Here is an 18,350-nt window from a genome sequence, read left to right on the forward strand (position 1 = left end):
GTAAACTGATCATGTTTCTATAATATCATACAACCTTTCTAATAATGGGGGTTGTCAGACCTAGGAAAATTAGGAAATGATTAGGACACTCAGGGCAGATAGTGGCTACAAAGAAGTGTCTCTCTCTTTGGAGGACCAGGCATATCCATACAATACAAGGACAGTTCATTGATTTCAAAGAGGAACATGTAATGCTTAAAGAGTCACTGTACTGGGGGTAAATGGCAAATTTGTAAATCACTTTATTTAAAAAAATTCTGCCTGCATCCACCTAACAAAAAGCTGCAATGTTGTGGCCACTAGGGGTCTCACTGCCACCTAATTTGCAGTCCACAACCTGTTGTCAGGCAAAATCCATCCCTAGTAATAGCACAGAGGAAGTGGTGTGTGACAGAGCTAGCTGAGCTCCTGATCCTGATAGAAGAACTGCTTCTACACAGCTTCTGAACATCACAGGAGCGTCCTGTGCAATCTCTCCCTCCTTATCTATTCCGAGATCTCCAGAGCTGAAAACAAAGATAGTGGGAAGTAAGGTAAAGACGTCACAGCAGTAAAGTGCTGGCAGATTCCACAGATGGGAGATTTCCCCTGCTTGTGAGAGAAGTGCATCTAGCTGTGCAACCAATAAGGGCAATAATTAGGCTTAAAAATACATTAGGGATGCCCAAAAAAGACTTATTCCTTCACAATTATGATTGTACAAAGAAACACAGCTGCAAAGTTTAGTTACTGTCGTGTTACACTATTGCGTTTTACCAATGTAGGAGTAAAACGTGTCTATAATAAGGTAACTATAGAAACAAGAGAAATATCATCAAAGCCGAGAACTGGTATCACTTATAACGAGGGGTCTGTACGAGGATAATTCGCGGAAAGCAGACATACCTGTCACACTGTTGCCTTGAATGTAAGCCCATGGACAAGCTGAAAAATACATAATCATATAGGTGTCAGACAGGCAGCATGAACATAGAGATATTAGAGTGCAAAATGGCACTTTGGCTTCAACAACGGTATTTTGCTCTATGGTATTACTGACCCTGCCTACTTGTGTTGCCTTCTGTCAATCTGGACCTGCCTGCAACATGGGACCACATTTATGGGTTTTTTTCCAGGGCCACTTTAAATTTCCAGTCCACCCCTGATGGATTTTCAGTTCCCGTATATCTCAGAATGATTTTGCTTGAAAAAGAGAGGTTTGGCACGGAATGTTTTGGGTGGTACAGTGTGCCGTTTGCCAGCTTCTATGTAGTCTACAGATCATATCTTCCTAGTCTGAGATGTGAGGACAAGATGCACTTAGAGGATTCCTCAACCGGCCATGCACTTTGTAGGTCTGATGCCTTGCTCCTCCTCATGCTGAGAGCTCCATGTCCTCACACATCATTGACGCAGTGGGGACAATTTGTTAAGAGTTTAGGGGTGAGGGCTACTAGGAGATGTGAGAGCACAACATGCCATAAGAGGTCCCATTTAGGTTCCTGAGGAAGCTTCAGTTCTCCAGTTGTTCAAATGAAGATGTGTAGTGAGGAAGGACATGCTATGGATGGAACCTACTGAGGGATTTCCAGTAGAAATTTTGGTGCTACTATAGCATGCTATCGTCCCTTTCACCAGTGTCGGAGTGGGGTTCCTAGGGAACACCAGTAAAATTTGTTCTTGGGGCCCACTGTGCAGCCACATGCAAATATTGTCTGCTCACACAATGGCAGGCAGCAGCAAGACACTACAAGATGACTGATTATGGGGGTGCCTGATGAAAGATGACTCTGCACCTACAAGTCATCTCAGCCACCTAATGCATCCATAATAACACAATGGGTACTTATAAAATAATGTACCCAGGTTTTTATATGGGTACATAGTCTGGTTGAGAGGCTGTATGCTGCCTATCTATATGGAATGCAGTCAGTTTACTGGGCCATGTGCCACTTGTGAAAGGGGGTGGGGGACTAGGGGCCAACCCTGCTCAGGAACCCGCCAGGGGATACACCTGTTTCCTGGTGGGCCAGTCCGAGCCTGCAGTTGCAGACCAAGCACTATAACGGAAATGTGCTGGTAGACCGCATACTATAGCAGAACCGCTTATTGTCTTTCTGATAGGACTTTATAACGATGTGAAAAAAGAGGGAATGAGAAAACATAAGAAGTTGGCACTCACTTGCTTTTGCTGTCTCGCAGACAAAAGTGATCAATTCATCTTCTATTTTCTTGAAGGCATCAAAGTTGTCGACAAAGAACACGTGTCTCTCGCTGGGCTTGCTGCCAATGTTCACTAACTCTGCATAGTCTGCATCCGCCACTCCGATCGCAAAAATGCTGAAGCCTGGGAGGAGAGGACACAGGAGTTTAGTCATTAAGCTTCCCTCAAGTGCGAGTTCATTTCCACAGGTTACAAAAGAATATATGGCACGATCAAAGCCGGAGATTGTTGATGAAAGGTGCGGCTGGGCTGGGGACCACATGGTTTATTGAAGTTGCAGACTTAAAAATAACATTCACTTAAAGTGAACCTGGCTGCTGTGGTTGTGACGGCAAGCAGGTAAACAATGAAGAGAAGGCCGCTCTCATACGAGTGCTGCTTTCTCTTCAAACAGCTGATTAGCCGGGATACCGGGAGTTGGCCCCCGCCAATGTGATATAGATGACCTATAATGAGGACAGGTCATCAATAGAAATACAGCAGACAACTCCTTTAAGTTTTCCTAAGGCCTCATGCACACAACCATATCCGTTTTGCGGATCTGCAAAATACGGATGTTGTCCATCTGCTGTCCATATTTTATTTGCAGACCCATTGCTTTCAACGGGTCCATGGTCTGCAGTTCATGGAATGGACATACGGATGCAGAGAGCACATGGATGATCCGTGTGCTTTCTGCATCCATATTTTCGCTGTGCAAGAGGATAGACAATAGCCTATACTTGTCCACAAAATGAGGACTGCGGAACCATTGAAGCAGTAGCTCCACAAAAAATGTGGATGTAACACGGACCACATCTCTATTTTGCAGATCATCTAAATACAGTCCAGTTACAGTTGCATGTATTTGGCCTTAAACACTGGGTATGTGGATGAGACAATGTTTGGTTTTGTTCTTTTGCATTGCCAATGTCCAACATGGGACCGTCCACCATCTGTATGTAACGTAGATTGGATGTCTAGGGCAATAAAATTTAAAGTTTCTCTGCAGCAAAGAAATAAAATGAAAGGTAACTCAGACCAGCTGTATAAACGTTCTCTTAAAGTTATGTTATGAGGAGACGCGAGCCAAGATGAAAATTAACCAGTCCAATTATGACTTAAGGTATCGAGTCCTGACATCTCCAAGCTGTGAGGACCTAAAGCAAAGAGTGTACAAACCATAGACGTATAACTCATGCAATGTAGAAGGGAGGCCCTGATTAGTTTGGCTTCAGTTCCATAGAAGAGAGAAGAGCTGGTTCTGGGTTTTCCACCTAGGATGAGGGCTTCTCAACAAACTTCGATGATACTTGGGCCAAGTCCCAACTACCTTGCTAAAAAGCAGCTCCCCAGATCCTCGCCATCTAGTACTAAAGTTAATGAAACAACCAGGGCTGGGCCCCATCTTTCTAGGGACCCCAAAGCCGTGGCATGTTACTGTTATATGTAAAGTCCAACTATGACTTGAGGTACCAAGTCCTGACATCTCCAAGCTGTGAGGACCTAAAGCAAAGAGTGTACAAACCATAGACGTATAACTCATGCAATGTAGAAGGGAGGCCCAGATTGAGTTGGCTTCATTTCCATAAGAGAGCTGGTTCTGGGTTTTCCACCTAGGATGAGGGCTTCTTAACACACTTCCATGATGCCTGGGCCAAGTCCCAACTACCTTGCTAAAAATAAGCAGCTCTCCAGATCCTCGCCATCTAGTAGCAAAGCTAATGAAACAATCTGGGCTGGGCCCCATCTCTCCAAGGATCCCAAATCAGTGGCATGTTTCTGTTATATGTAAACCCACACCCATTTCCATTTATTCCCCATTTATTGTGATTGTTAGGGATTTCTTTCTGCTTTATGACTATTGCCCAATCTCGCACTGTTATGATGGCCACAGACATAACATATCTAGATAACAGTCCAACCATCAAATGGCTGTAGGCTCAGGGTAATAGTTGGAGATACGGCCATCAAAGAGGTTGGATTTTTGCCTGTGTATTCCTTTGTTTCCTAAATAGATAAGCGGTACCAGAGTCACCTTGTTCTGCCCAGCAGGGTTAGGGAAAATTATTCCAGTTCATTCTGCCAGTGTCTTGGTATTTCTCAAGCATTTAATGTGGTTATAGAACCATCTAGCGGTGTTAAGTTGTATTACACTTTGTTTTTTCCTGTTACAAAGACTGCTGCATTGTGGGTGGTGCAAAGCATTGTGGGAGTGCAAAGCATCCTGGGAAAGAGAAGCTTCCAGTTACCAGGACACATCAGCAGAGCTGTCCTTCTGCATATCTCCTTCTCAAACTCCACCATCCTTGTAAAAGCATATCTGCTCAAAGATCTACCTTGGTTTCAGGGACAATTTGTTATGCAGAGATGTTCAGTTAGTTATAATTGTTACTCAGGGAGTTACTACTGTTAGCTAGACATGTAATCTTATGTATAGGCAGCCATTTTACCATATGCTTTCACTGTCAATGCAAATGTTATAGTACATGCTATGCTATGCTTTATACTATACATGTTATTTGTATTCTTGTTGTACAATCTCTCACTCACGCGCATCGTGCAGTGAGTACAACCTGTTGACCAATAAACAAGTTAGACTACAAAGAACAGTCCTCTTATTTGGAAGACAGGAATGGTTTATGCTGAATGTCAGACTGCACACTGTGTGAACGTGTATTGAGGAGTCTGAGAAGGTAGCTGAGTGATCATCTTATGTCAACTCTTTTTCATATCATCCAAATTTAACAAATTATATATATTTTTTTCTCTAGACTCCAGAACCGTCTCTCCTCCTCTGGGGCTGATTTCCCTAGACGAACACATTTTTGGAATTCCATGGAAATGCGGATCACCTGGAGGATTTAATATGAATAAAAGGAGAACATACACACACTATTCAGGTTCAAGTGCTACAGGCATCAAACCGAGTCTCACAGCCGTGCCGCTAAAAATGACTGAGGTCCCTTTGTCCCTTCTGTTTTGGGTACAACAAACTATGAAGGCATCGCAGAACGTCTCACAGTCATCAAATGTTATTGTTCCCCCCCAAAGCAGCTTCATAAACTTCTCCACAGTTCATACTGCGCTCCTGTGGGCCAAGAGCTCTATTATTAATCATAATCTGCTGCATTGTCTGCTTCTTTTATCCGCTCTGAAGTGGGTTCAAAAATTTTTTTTGGGGCCAAATACCTTCATTTTGTATCAGATAATAATAAACCTCTTCATCGAAGCCCTAGGACTAAACGTTTTAATGAGTCTATTCACGTTAAACCTTATTCTCAGCTTTCCTGTCTTCTAGAAGGTTGTAGCTTCATTATTCTACAAGGAAATTCAGGATAAGGACGCAGATGTAGCTGAGTGGAATGTGCGTTTTAACTGTTTGAGGCTGTGTTTGTGCATTAAAGGGGTTGTCTAAATTTAAAAAAATAACACAAGGCAGGGAGGTTAATAAAAGAATAATAACTTACATTCACCGTTTCTAAACCCCTCCACTCCAGCATCGCCGGACAGCACCAATGAAGCACCAGTATACTGCACATGACCGCTGAAGCCAATTACTGGCATCAGCGCGCTCATGCTGTATACAGTGATTGGCGCAGAGAGGTTGCATGTGGTATATGGGACATCTCTGCAGCCAAGAACATGACATTATGGTAGGATGATCAGAACGACGATGCTGGAGCGCAAGGAGTTTGAAAATGTGAGTATATTTTATTGTTTAGACGATCTCCTTGCCTAAAAGGGTTTTCAGGATTTTTGTCAATAAAAAAATCACTTTATGAGTGAAACGTTCTACAACTTTCTAATATACTTCATCTTTGAATTCCTCACCATTTTCAACATAATAGCTTGCTGTCAGTGAAAGAGAACCTGTACATAGCCAGTCCTGTATCCAGTCTAGACAACGCTCTGTGAGCGTCAGACTGATACATTGTAGCAAACTACCAGAGAGGTCTGTACAGCTGCTGCTGCTGATGTGTTTGGCTCACAGTCATTGTCTGGACTGGATACAATTGTATCCACTTCTCAGCTGAGAGCAGGACTGGGATTGTACAGCTGGCAGTGAATGTAAATAAGGGTGTTCTCATTCACTGACAGCAAACTAGTATTTTCAAAATAGAAACATAAAGTAAATTAGAATGTTGGAGAACTTCTCATTTACACAACGATGAAGCATTATAAACCTAAAACCACAAAATCCCTGTAAGATACTGTAATAGGTTTCTTTATATGTCTGTGTAATCACAGGCTGCACATCCTGATCTTACTATGAATTTTGCCAAACGACACATTCATCTCTGCTAGATCATTTGTCTTTAGGCTACCAGTGCACATGGGCGCAAATTTCCGTGTGGATTTCTGTGCATTTGTGCACCAAATCCGTATGTGTTACTTACAGTTCTTGGGGTACAGATGTGGTGCCGTTTGTTCGCAATGTATTTTGTGACACTAACTGTGTTCCTTGACACAAAATGAATGTAGCAATCACAGAATTCATTTTGTCTTTATAGAAATCTTTTTGTCACACAGAATTGATTTTGTCACCCAGAACTCTTATTTTGTGATGCAGAGCTGATTTTGTTACACGGAATTCATTCTGTGACGACACTCATTTTATTGCACAGAATGTCATTTTGTCACACAAAACGTTAGGCTACTTTCACATCTGCGTTTTCCTTTCAGGTTTTGAGTTCTGGCAGAGGATCTCAGAACCAGAGGAAAACGCTTCAGTTTTGTCCCCATTCATTTTCAATAGGGAGAAAACTGAACAAACAGGAATGGAATGAATCGGAATGCATTCTGTTCCAGTTTGTTGCGTTCTGTGACCGGACACAAAACCGCTGCAAACTGCGGTTTTGTGTCCAGTTTGTGAAACTGAACAAGCTGGATCTGGCACTAAAACAATGTAAGGGTACTTTCACACTAGCGTTAAACTTTTCCGGTATTGAGTTCCGTCCTAGCGGCTCAATACCGGAAAAAAACTGATCAGTTTTATCCCCATGCATTCTGAATGGTGAGCAATCCGTTCAGGATGCATCAGGATGTCTTCAGTTCAGTCACTGTACGGTTTCTGGACGGAGAAATTACCGCAGCATGCTGCGGTATTTTCTCCGTCCAAAATTCCGGAACACTTGCCGGAATGCCGGATTTTTCCATTGAAATGCATTAATGCCAGATCCGGCCCCAAGTGTTCCAGTTTTGCGGTCAGACCTTTAAAAATGTGAAAAAGATACATACCGGATCCGTTTTTCAGGATGACAACCGGAGAAACGGATCCGGTATTGCAATGCATTTGTGAGACGAATCCGCATCCAGATCAGTCTACAAATGGTATCTGTTTGCATACAGATTGCCGGAATCCAACAACGCAAGTGTGAAAGTACCCTAAGTCAGTGGTGCAGATCTGTTTTGTTTTTTTCAGTTTGTTCTTTTTCGATTTAATACAACCGCATCCAAATGGAATGAATGCAGCCGGTTGTATTAAATCGAACTGAAGCGTTTTCCTCCGCTTTTGAGATCCTCTGCCAGATCTGAAAACCTGAAAGGAAAACACATATGGGCCAGATTTATCATTAGCTCTGGTCAGATCAATGGAGTGAAAAAGTCCCAAAAAAAGTCCCAAACGCTAAAACTGCGCACAAATTTGCGACTTTTTTCTGCTCTGCACTATGCTCGCCAATTTTCTGAAAGTGGGCGTGTTTTCTTATGTAAATGAATCTCTAGACAGATTTACTATTGGGACTATTTAAAAAGTCTCAAAAAAGTTGCAATTTCACTCCAGTGAGGACCATGCTTATCTTATGAGACTTTTTAATAGAACATGCGACTTTTTCATAAAAACGTGCGACTTTTTCGTAAAGATGTGCGACTTTTGTAAAGCTGCTACCGTCAAACCACGGATAAACTGCTACCGTCAAACCACATTTATTACAGTCTTAAAGGGCCGATCATAAATCTGACTTGGCTAAAACTGACTTTAGCCATATGTTAAAGTGGAGTGAGCTGTCAGAGTAATGATAAATCTGGCCCATATTTTGTAGTAGCCTTATTTTGTAATACAGAATTAATTTAGTCACACACAATGTTATTTTGTGACACCAAATCACAAAATAAATCTTCTGCACACAAAATTACATTTTGTAACAAAGCACTGATACTTGCTCAGTAACTTCTGATTGAAGAGAGAATTTGATTGGTTGGTTTGTTTGACTGACAGATACAGTATTTTTCACAGAATATCATTTTATCGCACAGAATTTTATTTTGTGACACAGAACGTCTTTTTGTTGCACAGAATTCTACTAAATGAATGTTGTCTGTACAAAATGCACTGTGAACAAATGGCGCCCCATAGATTTGATGCAGTTTTGCCGCAAATCTTCTCATCCTTTGCAATGCAAAGGATGAAATCCGCAGTGAATTTGTAAATCCGCACAGTAGGTCAATATCTGCATCAGTCTACACGAGATTTGTAAAATCACATACACTTTGCTGGTGCTGTATTAGGGTTCACACGACCATGTGCTGCTCGTGCACGTGCTGTGGACCGCAAATTACGGTGCGCAATGCACGGGCACCGACCATAGGGCAGCCGCATGCGGATCGCAGACCTATTCACTTGAATGGGTCCACGATCCATACGTTCCGCAAAAAGATAGAGCAAGTACTATCTTTTTGCGGTGCGGAAGCACGGAACAGAATCCCATGGAAGCACTCCGTAGTGCTTCCGTGGGGTTCCGTTCCGTGCTTCTGTTCCGCACCGCACCGTATCTCCGGATTTGCGGACCCATTCAAGTGAATGGGTCCGCATCCGTGATGCGGAATGCACGCGGCCGGTTCCCCATGTATTGCGGAACCGCCGTATGCGGTCCGCAATGCGGCCACGGGAGCACAACGGCCGTGTGAATGAGCCCTTGGGTTGTGGTTTTTCTGCACCAGACTCCACACGGAACAACCCGCATGTAATTGCAACTTGTGCAGGTCCCCTTACGGTGGAGCTGCCAGGTCTGCTTCCCCTGGGTGTGTAGTACTGAGGAATAGCTTGGCGCTATATATAAGGATTATTGTATCACCACTTTGGGCAGGAACCACATTCTACCTTCCTGCTGCATTTCATAAGCAAGTTTGATGGCGTCATCTTGAGAGCGTCCATCGGTAATCACCACCAGGACTCTTGGAACACCTTTCCTCATACCGGATTCCACGGTAAACAGGTCTTCTCGGACGTGCTTGATTGCCCTGCCTTTAGGAGAGAAAAATATATGGCTTAGCGCTGCTTCGGAAGCCGTGTTATTTTAGGCTATTGATTTTGTAAACCGTATAATTTAACTGTTCTGTTTGCATTAGCAATGGAGCTTCCATCACAGATTTGTGCAGTTTTGTAGCTATTTATAAAAAAACAAATATCCCTGAGGGCGGCCATGTTGGCAGCACACACTTTGTTCATGTCTGCTGTAAAGAAATGTTAATAAACTATGAGGCAGAGGTTCTATCCAAAGGGTCCGGCCAGTTGCGTGTGGCAAGCCACGTCCACCAGCAGCAGTCAATGGCTGGACAATTTTGCTGGGATTTTGCAATCAGATCTTGGCTGCTGCGGGTTGCCAGATGGACTGTTTGACCTTACCCTTAAGGCCCTTTTACACTGCTTGAACATTGGGCAGATTGTCTCTTACAAGCGTTCATACGAACGTAAGTTGCAGCTGATTACCCGATGAACGAGCAAAATGCAATGCGTTTACCTAAATCGCCGTTAGCCGGCAGGAGGTCGTGAACAGCCTTTGCTGCCGGCAAACCATGATCATGTATGGGTCCGATCTATGGCATTAGTGATCACTCCTCCCCAAACTGTTGGGAGGAGTGTGCAATTACTGCGTGTAATTGCAACGGCCACCTCCACTGACAAGCAGGCCATTGCCAGAAAGGAACACTTCCTTCCCGACAATCGCCTGCTCGATTGACCAAAGTAAAGGGACCTTTACAGTTTCTCTCCTCCAGAGAAGAAGGAGTGATCAAGGATCTGCATACAAAGCCTTATCGGTGTGTACAGTTATCCTGCCTTATCTAGGCCTCCAGCAGTGCAACAGAGAAGGCTCTGTTAACTCTGACCTAGTCTATACTGCAAACCTGAAGTGAGTGAAGGGAACGGTAGAGAATAGGAAGTGTCATCTTATTGTTTGTACTCTAGTGGTCGGGAATAAAACAGGAATTTATTTTTCGATGAAACATTCTTTGACGGCCTATTCTCAGGATAGGTCATCAAAATCTGATCGGTGGGGGGTCTGATCAGGTTGCAGCGCTAGGCCAGTGATGTCATGTTCATGGGTCACATGACCTAGGCGCTGCTCAGTCCCGTTCAAGTAAATGGGGATGAGCTGTAATACCAAGAACACCCACTACACCGTGGTTGTGCTGTGGTTGGTATGCTGTAAGGAGGCCGCGGCGCTCCGGCTGATCAGCAAACGGTGGGGTGCTGGGAGTCGGACCCCCACAATCAGATAATGATGACCTATCGTGAGGATAGACCATCAATATCAAAATCCCAGCAAGCCCCTGTAATCTATCTGATGGAAAATACTTGGTAGCGCCGGATCTACGCTTTTGGTTCTCTGTGCTGGGGTCTTATCAGGATTTCTGTCCGATAACTCTAAAAATGCTAACGACTGTTTTTCCATACTGGAATGATTCAGATAAATTGTGTTTCTGGCCCGGGCTGCGGTCAGTCAGCTTAAATAAACAGCTCAGTAATTGTTCCAACAATGGCTTTAAAAAAATGCAAAATTACCAAATAATTGTACATCAATAAAACGAGAGCCAAAACACGCAGCTCTCCGCATCTGCAAGGCAAATAAACAGGACTCTATTTTACGAAGTGCCAAGATCCATTTATCTCACCTTCCAAGGTTTCCTTGTCGCCGGCAGAACATGAAGGAAGCAAATGGGAAATTCACCCACCACGTACCTGTTTTTGTATTCCCTCCTTTGTAAGATATGGCATTGATTGCCGCCAAAAGGGACTCCTTGTTTCTATGGGATTTTAACTTAATTTCGGTCCTGGCGTCATCACTGTACTGAGCAACCCCAACCTAGAAAGGAACATGTCTCGTTACTAGTCCGGCAGCGACCTATGAGCTGATGTACCGCCAGGCAGGGTATGAAGGAACATACGTATGGTATGAAGGAACGTATACACCACTGCGGCCCTCCAGCTGTTGCAAAACTACAACTACCAGTATGCCTGGAAAGCCTACAGCTATTAGGACATGCTGGGAATTGTAGTTTTGCAACAGCTGGAGGGCTGCAGATTGAGCATCCCTGGTTTAAATCACCCCTCTTTCAAAAAGTACCCTTCATAGTTTAGTTTAAAGGACTTTAATGTTGATGGCCTAGCCTTGATCGATCCACTCCTGGGACTTCTGCTGATCAACACAATGAAGCAGTTGGGGAGCTACTACATATGCCACATCTCCTTCACTGTTCATTGGAATCCCTGAGATCGGACCCCCCACCCATAAATATTTTTAGACATTAATACTGAACTCCCAAACAGCCCTTTTAACCCCTTAAAGGGGAATTTTGATCTGGATATTTATGGCATATCGATAGGAAATGCCATAAATGTCTGAAAGATGTGGGTTCCATCTCTGGGACCTTCTCCTAGATCAGGAATGGTGGCGGTGCCCCAATGTGAATGAACAGCTCGCCGCACATGCATGGCGTCCTCTCCATTCACTGTTATGGTAATTTCAAAAGTAGCGGGTGAGTGTGCTCGGTTATTTTTCCAAAGTCCCACAGCTGTTAAAGGAAAAATCCTGTATGTGGCTTCTACTCCATCCACATTGGGGCCCTGGATTTCAGATATGAGTGGGTCCTAGAGGTGGGACCCGCGACCCGCACCCTTCGGACATTTATGGCATATTGATAGGACATATCCAGATAAAAATACACCTTCTAGGACGCATCTTAGTTTAGTACTTTGGGCACAGCAGTCTTTTTTTCCATTTTTATTTGTGCACATTTCAAAAACCATACATTTTTGGACAAGTTGCATATATTAAATGGCATAATTTTGGGTACCTCTAACTTAAAAAAAAAAATTTTTAATGCTGTGAAAAAACAGTGATTCTACCATTGTTTTTTTTTAAATATTTTTATGGAATTACATTTTGCTGTATGAGGCCTCATGCACACGGCTGTTTTGCCCGGCCGTACCTGTATTGTGGCCTGTAAACAGCAGGTCTGCAATATATGGTCACCGGCCGTGTGCACACCGTATCATGGAACGCAGACCCATTGTCACGGTCCCTCAGGTGACTGATGTCAGGAAATCAAGGAGATTGGCTGAGCGTGGAGGAATCTATCAGCCTCCTTGATTTCTCTTGATTCAATGTTGATAGGGTTAATGACCACTTCCCTTTTCTCAGCTGTTGCTCAGTGGTCATCACTTCTAACCTTTATAGTCTGACCCCACCCTTCTGACTATGCGGTAGATAGCTTCATTTGGGTTTGGCTGAGCTGGTGTGAGGTCGTCTCTGGTGTTCCTGTCGTCCGTCTCTACAGAAGTTAAGTGTTGCATTTGTTTGTGTTTGTTATATTCCCTGTTGTTTGTATCTGGGCCTGAGACAGAGACTTCCATTTGTCTATCTGGGGAGGAATGGGTTGTCTCTGGCCCTATCCTTTTTCCAGGGCCTTATAGGAATATAAAGGCCTAGGTATCCTGCATATGAATATTCCTACCTTCAGGGTCTATTCATATTGTTAGATAGTTAGGGCCCGGATTAGGGTTGTCTAGAAGGTGACCTGTTTCTTCCCTAGTTTCCAGGCCCAGTTACTGTTCCCCTTCCCTCCTGTGTTCAGTGTGGAGTTTACCCCCACACTGATCGTGACACCCATTTACTTGAATGGGTCCGCAATCCAGAAGGAGCAGCTCTACAGGAACATGCCCCATTTTTTTTTCCTGTGTGGACGGATCACGGACCCATTCAAGTTGAAAGGGTCTGCATCCGTCTGTGGCAACCGCACAGATGGTGCCTGTACTTTAGGGACCGCTAATTGCGTTCGTGTACATGAGACCTAAGTGATACGTGGAACAGTATGATTACGCCCATATTTATATTGTATTTTTATATTTTCCTACTTTTGCACAATGAAAGCTCATTTTATTGGAAATTTTTTTTTTCTGTCACTGCATTTAACCACCTCCGGACCGCTGTACGCACAGACGCGTCCTGGAGGTGGTTGATTCATTCCTCCTGGACGCGCCGGCGCGTCCTCTCGCGAGACGCGAGACTTCCTGTGAACGCGCGCACACAGGCGCGCGCGCTCACAGGAACGGAAGGTAAGAGAGTTGATCTCCAGCCTGCCAGCGGCGATCGTTCGCTGGCAGGCTGGAGATGTGTTTTTTTTAACCCCTAACAGGTATATTAGACGCTGTTTTGATAACAGCGTCTAATATACCTGCTACCTGGTCCTCTGGTGGTCCCCTTTGTTTGGATCGACCACCAGAGGACACAGGTAGCTCAGTAAAGTAGCACCAAGCACCACTACACTACACTACACCCCCCCCCCGTCACTTATTAACCCCTTATTAGCCCCTGATCACCCCTGATCACCCCATATAGACTCCCTGATCACCCCCCTGTCATTGATTACCCCCCTGTCATTGATCAACCCCCTGTAAAGCTCCATTCAGACGTCCGCATGATTTTTACGGATCCACTGATAGATGGATCGGATCCGCAAAACGCATCCGGACGTCTGAATGAAGCCTTACAGGGGCATGATCAATGACTGTGGTGATCACCCCATATAGACTCCCTGATCACCCCCCTGTCATTGATTACACCCCTGTCATTGATCACACCCCTTTAAAGCTCCATTCAGATGTCCGCATGATTTTTACGGATGCACTGATAGATGGATCGGATCCGCAAAACGCATCCGGACGTCTGAATGAAGCCTTACAGGGGCGTGATCAATGACTGTGGTTATCACCCCATATAGACTCCCTGATCACCCCCCTGTCATTGATTACACCCCTGTCATTGATCAACCCCCTGTAAAGCTCCATTCAGATGTCCGCATGATTTTTACGGATGCACTGATAGATGGATCGGATCCGCAAAACGCATCCGGACGTCTGAATGAAGCCTTACAGGGGCGTGATCAATGACTGTGGTGATCACCCCATATAGACTCCCTGATCACCCCCCTGTCATTGATTACCCCCCTGTCATTGATTACCCCCCTGTAAAGCTCCATTCAGACGTCCGCATGATTTTTACGGATCCACTGATAGATGGATCGGATCCGCAAAACGCATCCGGACGTCTGAATGAAGCCTTACAGGGGCGTGATCAATGACTGTGGTGATCACCCCATATAGACTCCCTGATCACCCCCCTGTCATTGATTACCCCCCTGTCATTGATTACCCCCCTGTAAAGCTCCATTCAGACGTCCGCATGATTTTTACGGATGCACTGATAGATGGATCGGATCCGCAAAACGCATCCGGACGTCTGAATGAAGCCTTACAGGGGCATGATCAATGACTGTGGTTATCACCCCATATAGACTCCCTGATCACCCCCCTGTCATTGATCACCCCCCCTGTCATTGATCACCCCCCCTGTCATTGATCACCCCCCTGTCATTGATCACCCCTCTGTCATTGATCACCCCTCTGTAAGGCTCCATTCAGACATTTTTTTGGCCCAAGTTAGCGGAATTATTTATTTTTTTTTCTTACAAAGTCTCATATTCCACTAACTTGTGTCAAAAAATTAAATCTCACATGAACTCCCCATACCCCTCACGGAATCCAAATGCGTAAAATTTTTTAGACATTTATATTCCAGACTTCTTCTCACGCTTTAGGGCCCCTAGAATGCCAGGGCAGTATAAATACCCCACATGTGACCCCATTTCGGAAAGAAGACACCCCCAGGTATTCCGTGAGGGGCATATTGAGTCCATGAAAGATTGAAATTTTTGTCCCAAGTTAGCGGAACGGGAGACTTTGTGAGAAAAAATTAAAAATATCAATTTCCGCTAACTTGTGCCAAAAAAAAAAAATTTCTATGAACTCGCCATGCCCCTCATTGAATACCTTGGGGTGTCTTCTTTCCAAAATGGGGTCACATGTGGGGTATTTATACTGCCCTGGCATTCTAGGGGCCCCAAAGCGTGAGAGGAAGTCTGGTATCCAAATGTCTAAAAATGCCCTCCTAAAAGGAATTTGGGCACCTTTGCGCATCTAGGCTGCAAAAAAGTGTCACACATCTGGTATCGCCGTACTCAGGAGAAGTTGGGGAATGTGTTTTGGGGTGTCATTTTACATATACCCATGCTGGGTGAGAGAAATATCTTGGTCAAATGCCAACTTTGTATAAAAAAATGGGAAAAGTTGTCTTTTGCCAAGATATTTCTCTCACCCAGCAAGGGTATATGTAAAATGACACCCCAAAACACATTCCCCAACTTCTCCTGAATACGGCGATGCCACATGTGTGACACTTTTTTGCAGCCTAGGTGGGCAAAGGGGCCCATATTCCAAAGAGCACCTTTAGGATTTCACAGGTCATTTACCTACTTACCACACATTAGGGCCCCTGGAAAATGCCAGGGCAGTATAACTACCCCACAAGTGACCCCATTTTGGAAAGAAGACACCCCAAGGTATTCCGTGAGGGGCATGGCGAGTTCCTAGAATTTTTTATTTTTTGTCACAAGTTAGTGGAAAATGCTGATTTTTTTTTTTTTTTTTTTTTTCATACAAAGTCTCATATTCCACTAACTTGTGACAAAAAATAAAAACTTCCATGAACTCACTATGCCCATCAGCGAATACCTTGGGGTCTCTTCTTTCCAAAATGGGGTCACTTGTGGGGTAGTTATACTGCCCTGGCATTCTAGGGGCCCAAATGTGTGGTAAGGAGTTTGAAATCAAATTCTGTAAAAAATGACCTGTGAAATCCGAAAGGTGCTCTTTGGAATATGGGCCCCTTTGCCCACCTAGGCTGCAAAAAAGTGTCACACATCTGGTATCTCCGTACTCAGGAGAAGTTGGGGAATGTGTTTTGGGGTGTCATTTTACATATACCCATGCTGGGTGAGAGAAATATCTTGGCAAAAGACAACTTTTCCAATTTTTTTATACAAAGTTGGCATTTGACCAAGATATTTATCTCACCCAGCATGGGTATATGTAAAAAGACACCCCAAAACACATTCCTCAACTTCTCCTGAATACAGAGATACCAGATGTGTGACACTTTTTTGCAGCCTAGGTGGGCAAAGGGGCCCATATTCCAAAGAGCACCTTTGGGATTTCACAGGTCATTTTTTACAGAATTTGATTTCAAACTCCTTACCACACATTTGGGCCCCTAGAATGCCAGGGCAGTATAACTACCCCACAAGTGACCCCATTTTGGAAAGAAGAGACCCCAAGGTATTCGCTGATGGGCATAGTGAGTTCATGGAAGTTTTTATTTTTTGTCACAAGTTAGTGGAATATGAGACTTTGTATGAAAAAAAAAAAAAAAAAATCATCATTTTCCACTAACTTGTGACAAAAAATAAAAAATTCTAGGAACTTGCCATGCCCCTCACGGAATACCTTGGGGTGTCTTCTTTCCAAAATGGGGTCACTTGTGGGGTAGTTATACTGCCCTGGCATTCTAGGGGCCCAAATGTGTGGTAAGGAGTTTGAAATCAAATTCTGTAAAAAATGACCTGTGAAATCCCAAAGGTGCTCTTTGGAATATGGGCCCCTTTGCCCACCTAGGCTGCAAAAAAGTGTCACACATCTGGTATCTCCGTACTCAGGAGAAGTTGGGGAATGTGTTTTGGGGTGTCATTTTACATATACCCATGCTGGGTGAGAGAAATATCTTGGCAAAAGACAACTTTTCCCATTTTTTTATACAAAGTTGGCATTTGACCAAGATATTTATCTCACCCAGCATGGGTATATGTAAAAAGACACCCCAAAACACATTCCTCAACTTCTCCTGAATACAGAGATACCAGATGTGTGACACTTTTTTGCAGCCTAGGTGGGCAAAGGGGCCCATATTCCAAAGAGCACCTTTCGGATTTCACAGGTCATTTTTTACAGAATTTGATTTCAAACTCCTTACCACACATTTGGGCCCCTAGAATGCCAGGGCAGTATAACCACCCCACAAGTGACCCCATTTTGGAAAGAAGAGACCCCAAGGTATTTCGTGATGGGCATAGTGAGTTCATAGAAGTTTTTATTTTTTGTCACAAGTTAGTGGAATATGAGACTTTGTAAAAAAAAAAAATCATCATTTTCCGCTAACTTGTGACAAAAAATAAAAAGTTCTATGAACTCACTATGCCCATCAGCGAATACCTTAGGGTGTGTACTTTCCGAAATGGGGTCATTTGTGGGGTGTTTGTACTGTCTGGGCATTGTAGAACCTCAGGAAACATGACAGGTGCTCAGAAAGTCAGAGCTGCTTCAAAAAGCGGAAATTCACATTTTTGTACCATAGATTGTAAACGCTATAACTTTTACCCAAACCATTTTTTTTTTACCCAAACATTTTTTTTTATCAAAGACATGTAGAACAATAAATTTAGAGCAATATTTATATATGGATCTCGTTTTTTTTTGCAAAATTTTACAACTGAAAGTGAAAAATGTCATTTTTTTGCAAAAAAATCGTTAAATTTCGATTAATAACAAAAAAAGTAAAAATGTCAGCAGCAATGAAATACCACCAAATGAAAGCTCTATTAGTGAGAAGAAAAGGATGTAAAATTCATTTGGGTGGTAAGTTGCATGACCGAGCAATAAACGGTGAAAGTAGTGTAGGTCAGAAGTGTAAAAAGTGGCCTGGTCTTTCAGGGTGTTTAAGCACTGGGGGCTGAGGTGGTTAAAGACCCAGAACATTTTTTCCCATTGATTGAGCCGTGCCAGTGCTTGTTTTATTGAGGACGAGTTGTAATTGGAAACATTTTGACTTTTTGATCTTTTTTTATTGTGTTTTTTTGGTGAGGTGAAATGAATTTTAATTTTCATCAGTGCTGTTTTGGAATACATATAATTTAGGCCTCATGCACACAACCGTTGTTTGGGTCCGCATCCGAGCCGCCGTTTTCACTTCAATGAGGCCGCAAAAGATGCGGACAG

General features: G+C 43.6%; 1 protein-coding gene across 2 annotated transcripts in view; it reads right to left on the reverse strand.

Annotated features, from left to right (window-relative positions):
* COL14A1 (collagen type XIV alpha 1 chain) overlaps positions 1–18,350 on the reverse strand; it is a 191,832-nt gene that overhangs the window by 47,997 nt on the left and 125,485 nt on the right. For both annotated transcript variants that reach the window (XM_040432003.1, XM_040432000.1), the window contains 4 exons: positions 11,145–11,268; positions 9,285–9,428; positions 2,162–2,326; positions 886–924 (listed from right to left, as the gene is read on the reverse strand). In XM_040432003.1, coding sequence (XP_040287937.1) covers positions 886–924; positions 2,162–2,326; positions 9,285–9,428; positions 11,145–11,268 — 472 coding nt within the window. The remainder of the gene's footprint in view (positions 1–885; positions 925–2,161; positions 2,327–9,284; positions 9,429–11,144; positions 11,269–18,350) is intronic.

The sequence above is a fragment of the Bufo bufo genome, chromosome 5, assembly GCF_905171765.1.
Source record: "Bufo bufo chromosome 5, aBufBuf1.1, whole genome shotgun sequence".
NCBI lineage: Eukaryota > Metazoa > Chordata > Amphibia > Anura > Bufonidae > Bufo > Bufo bufo.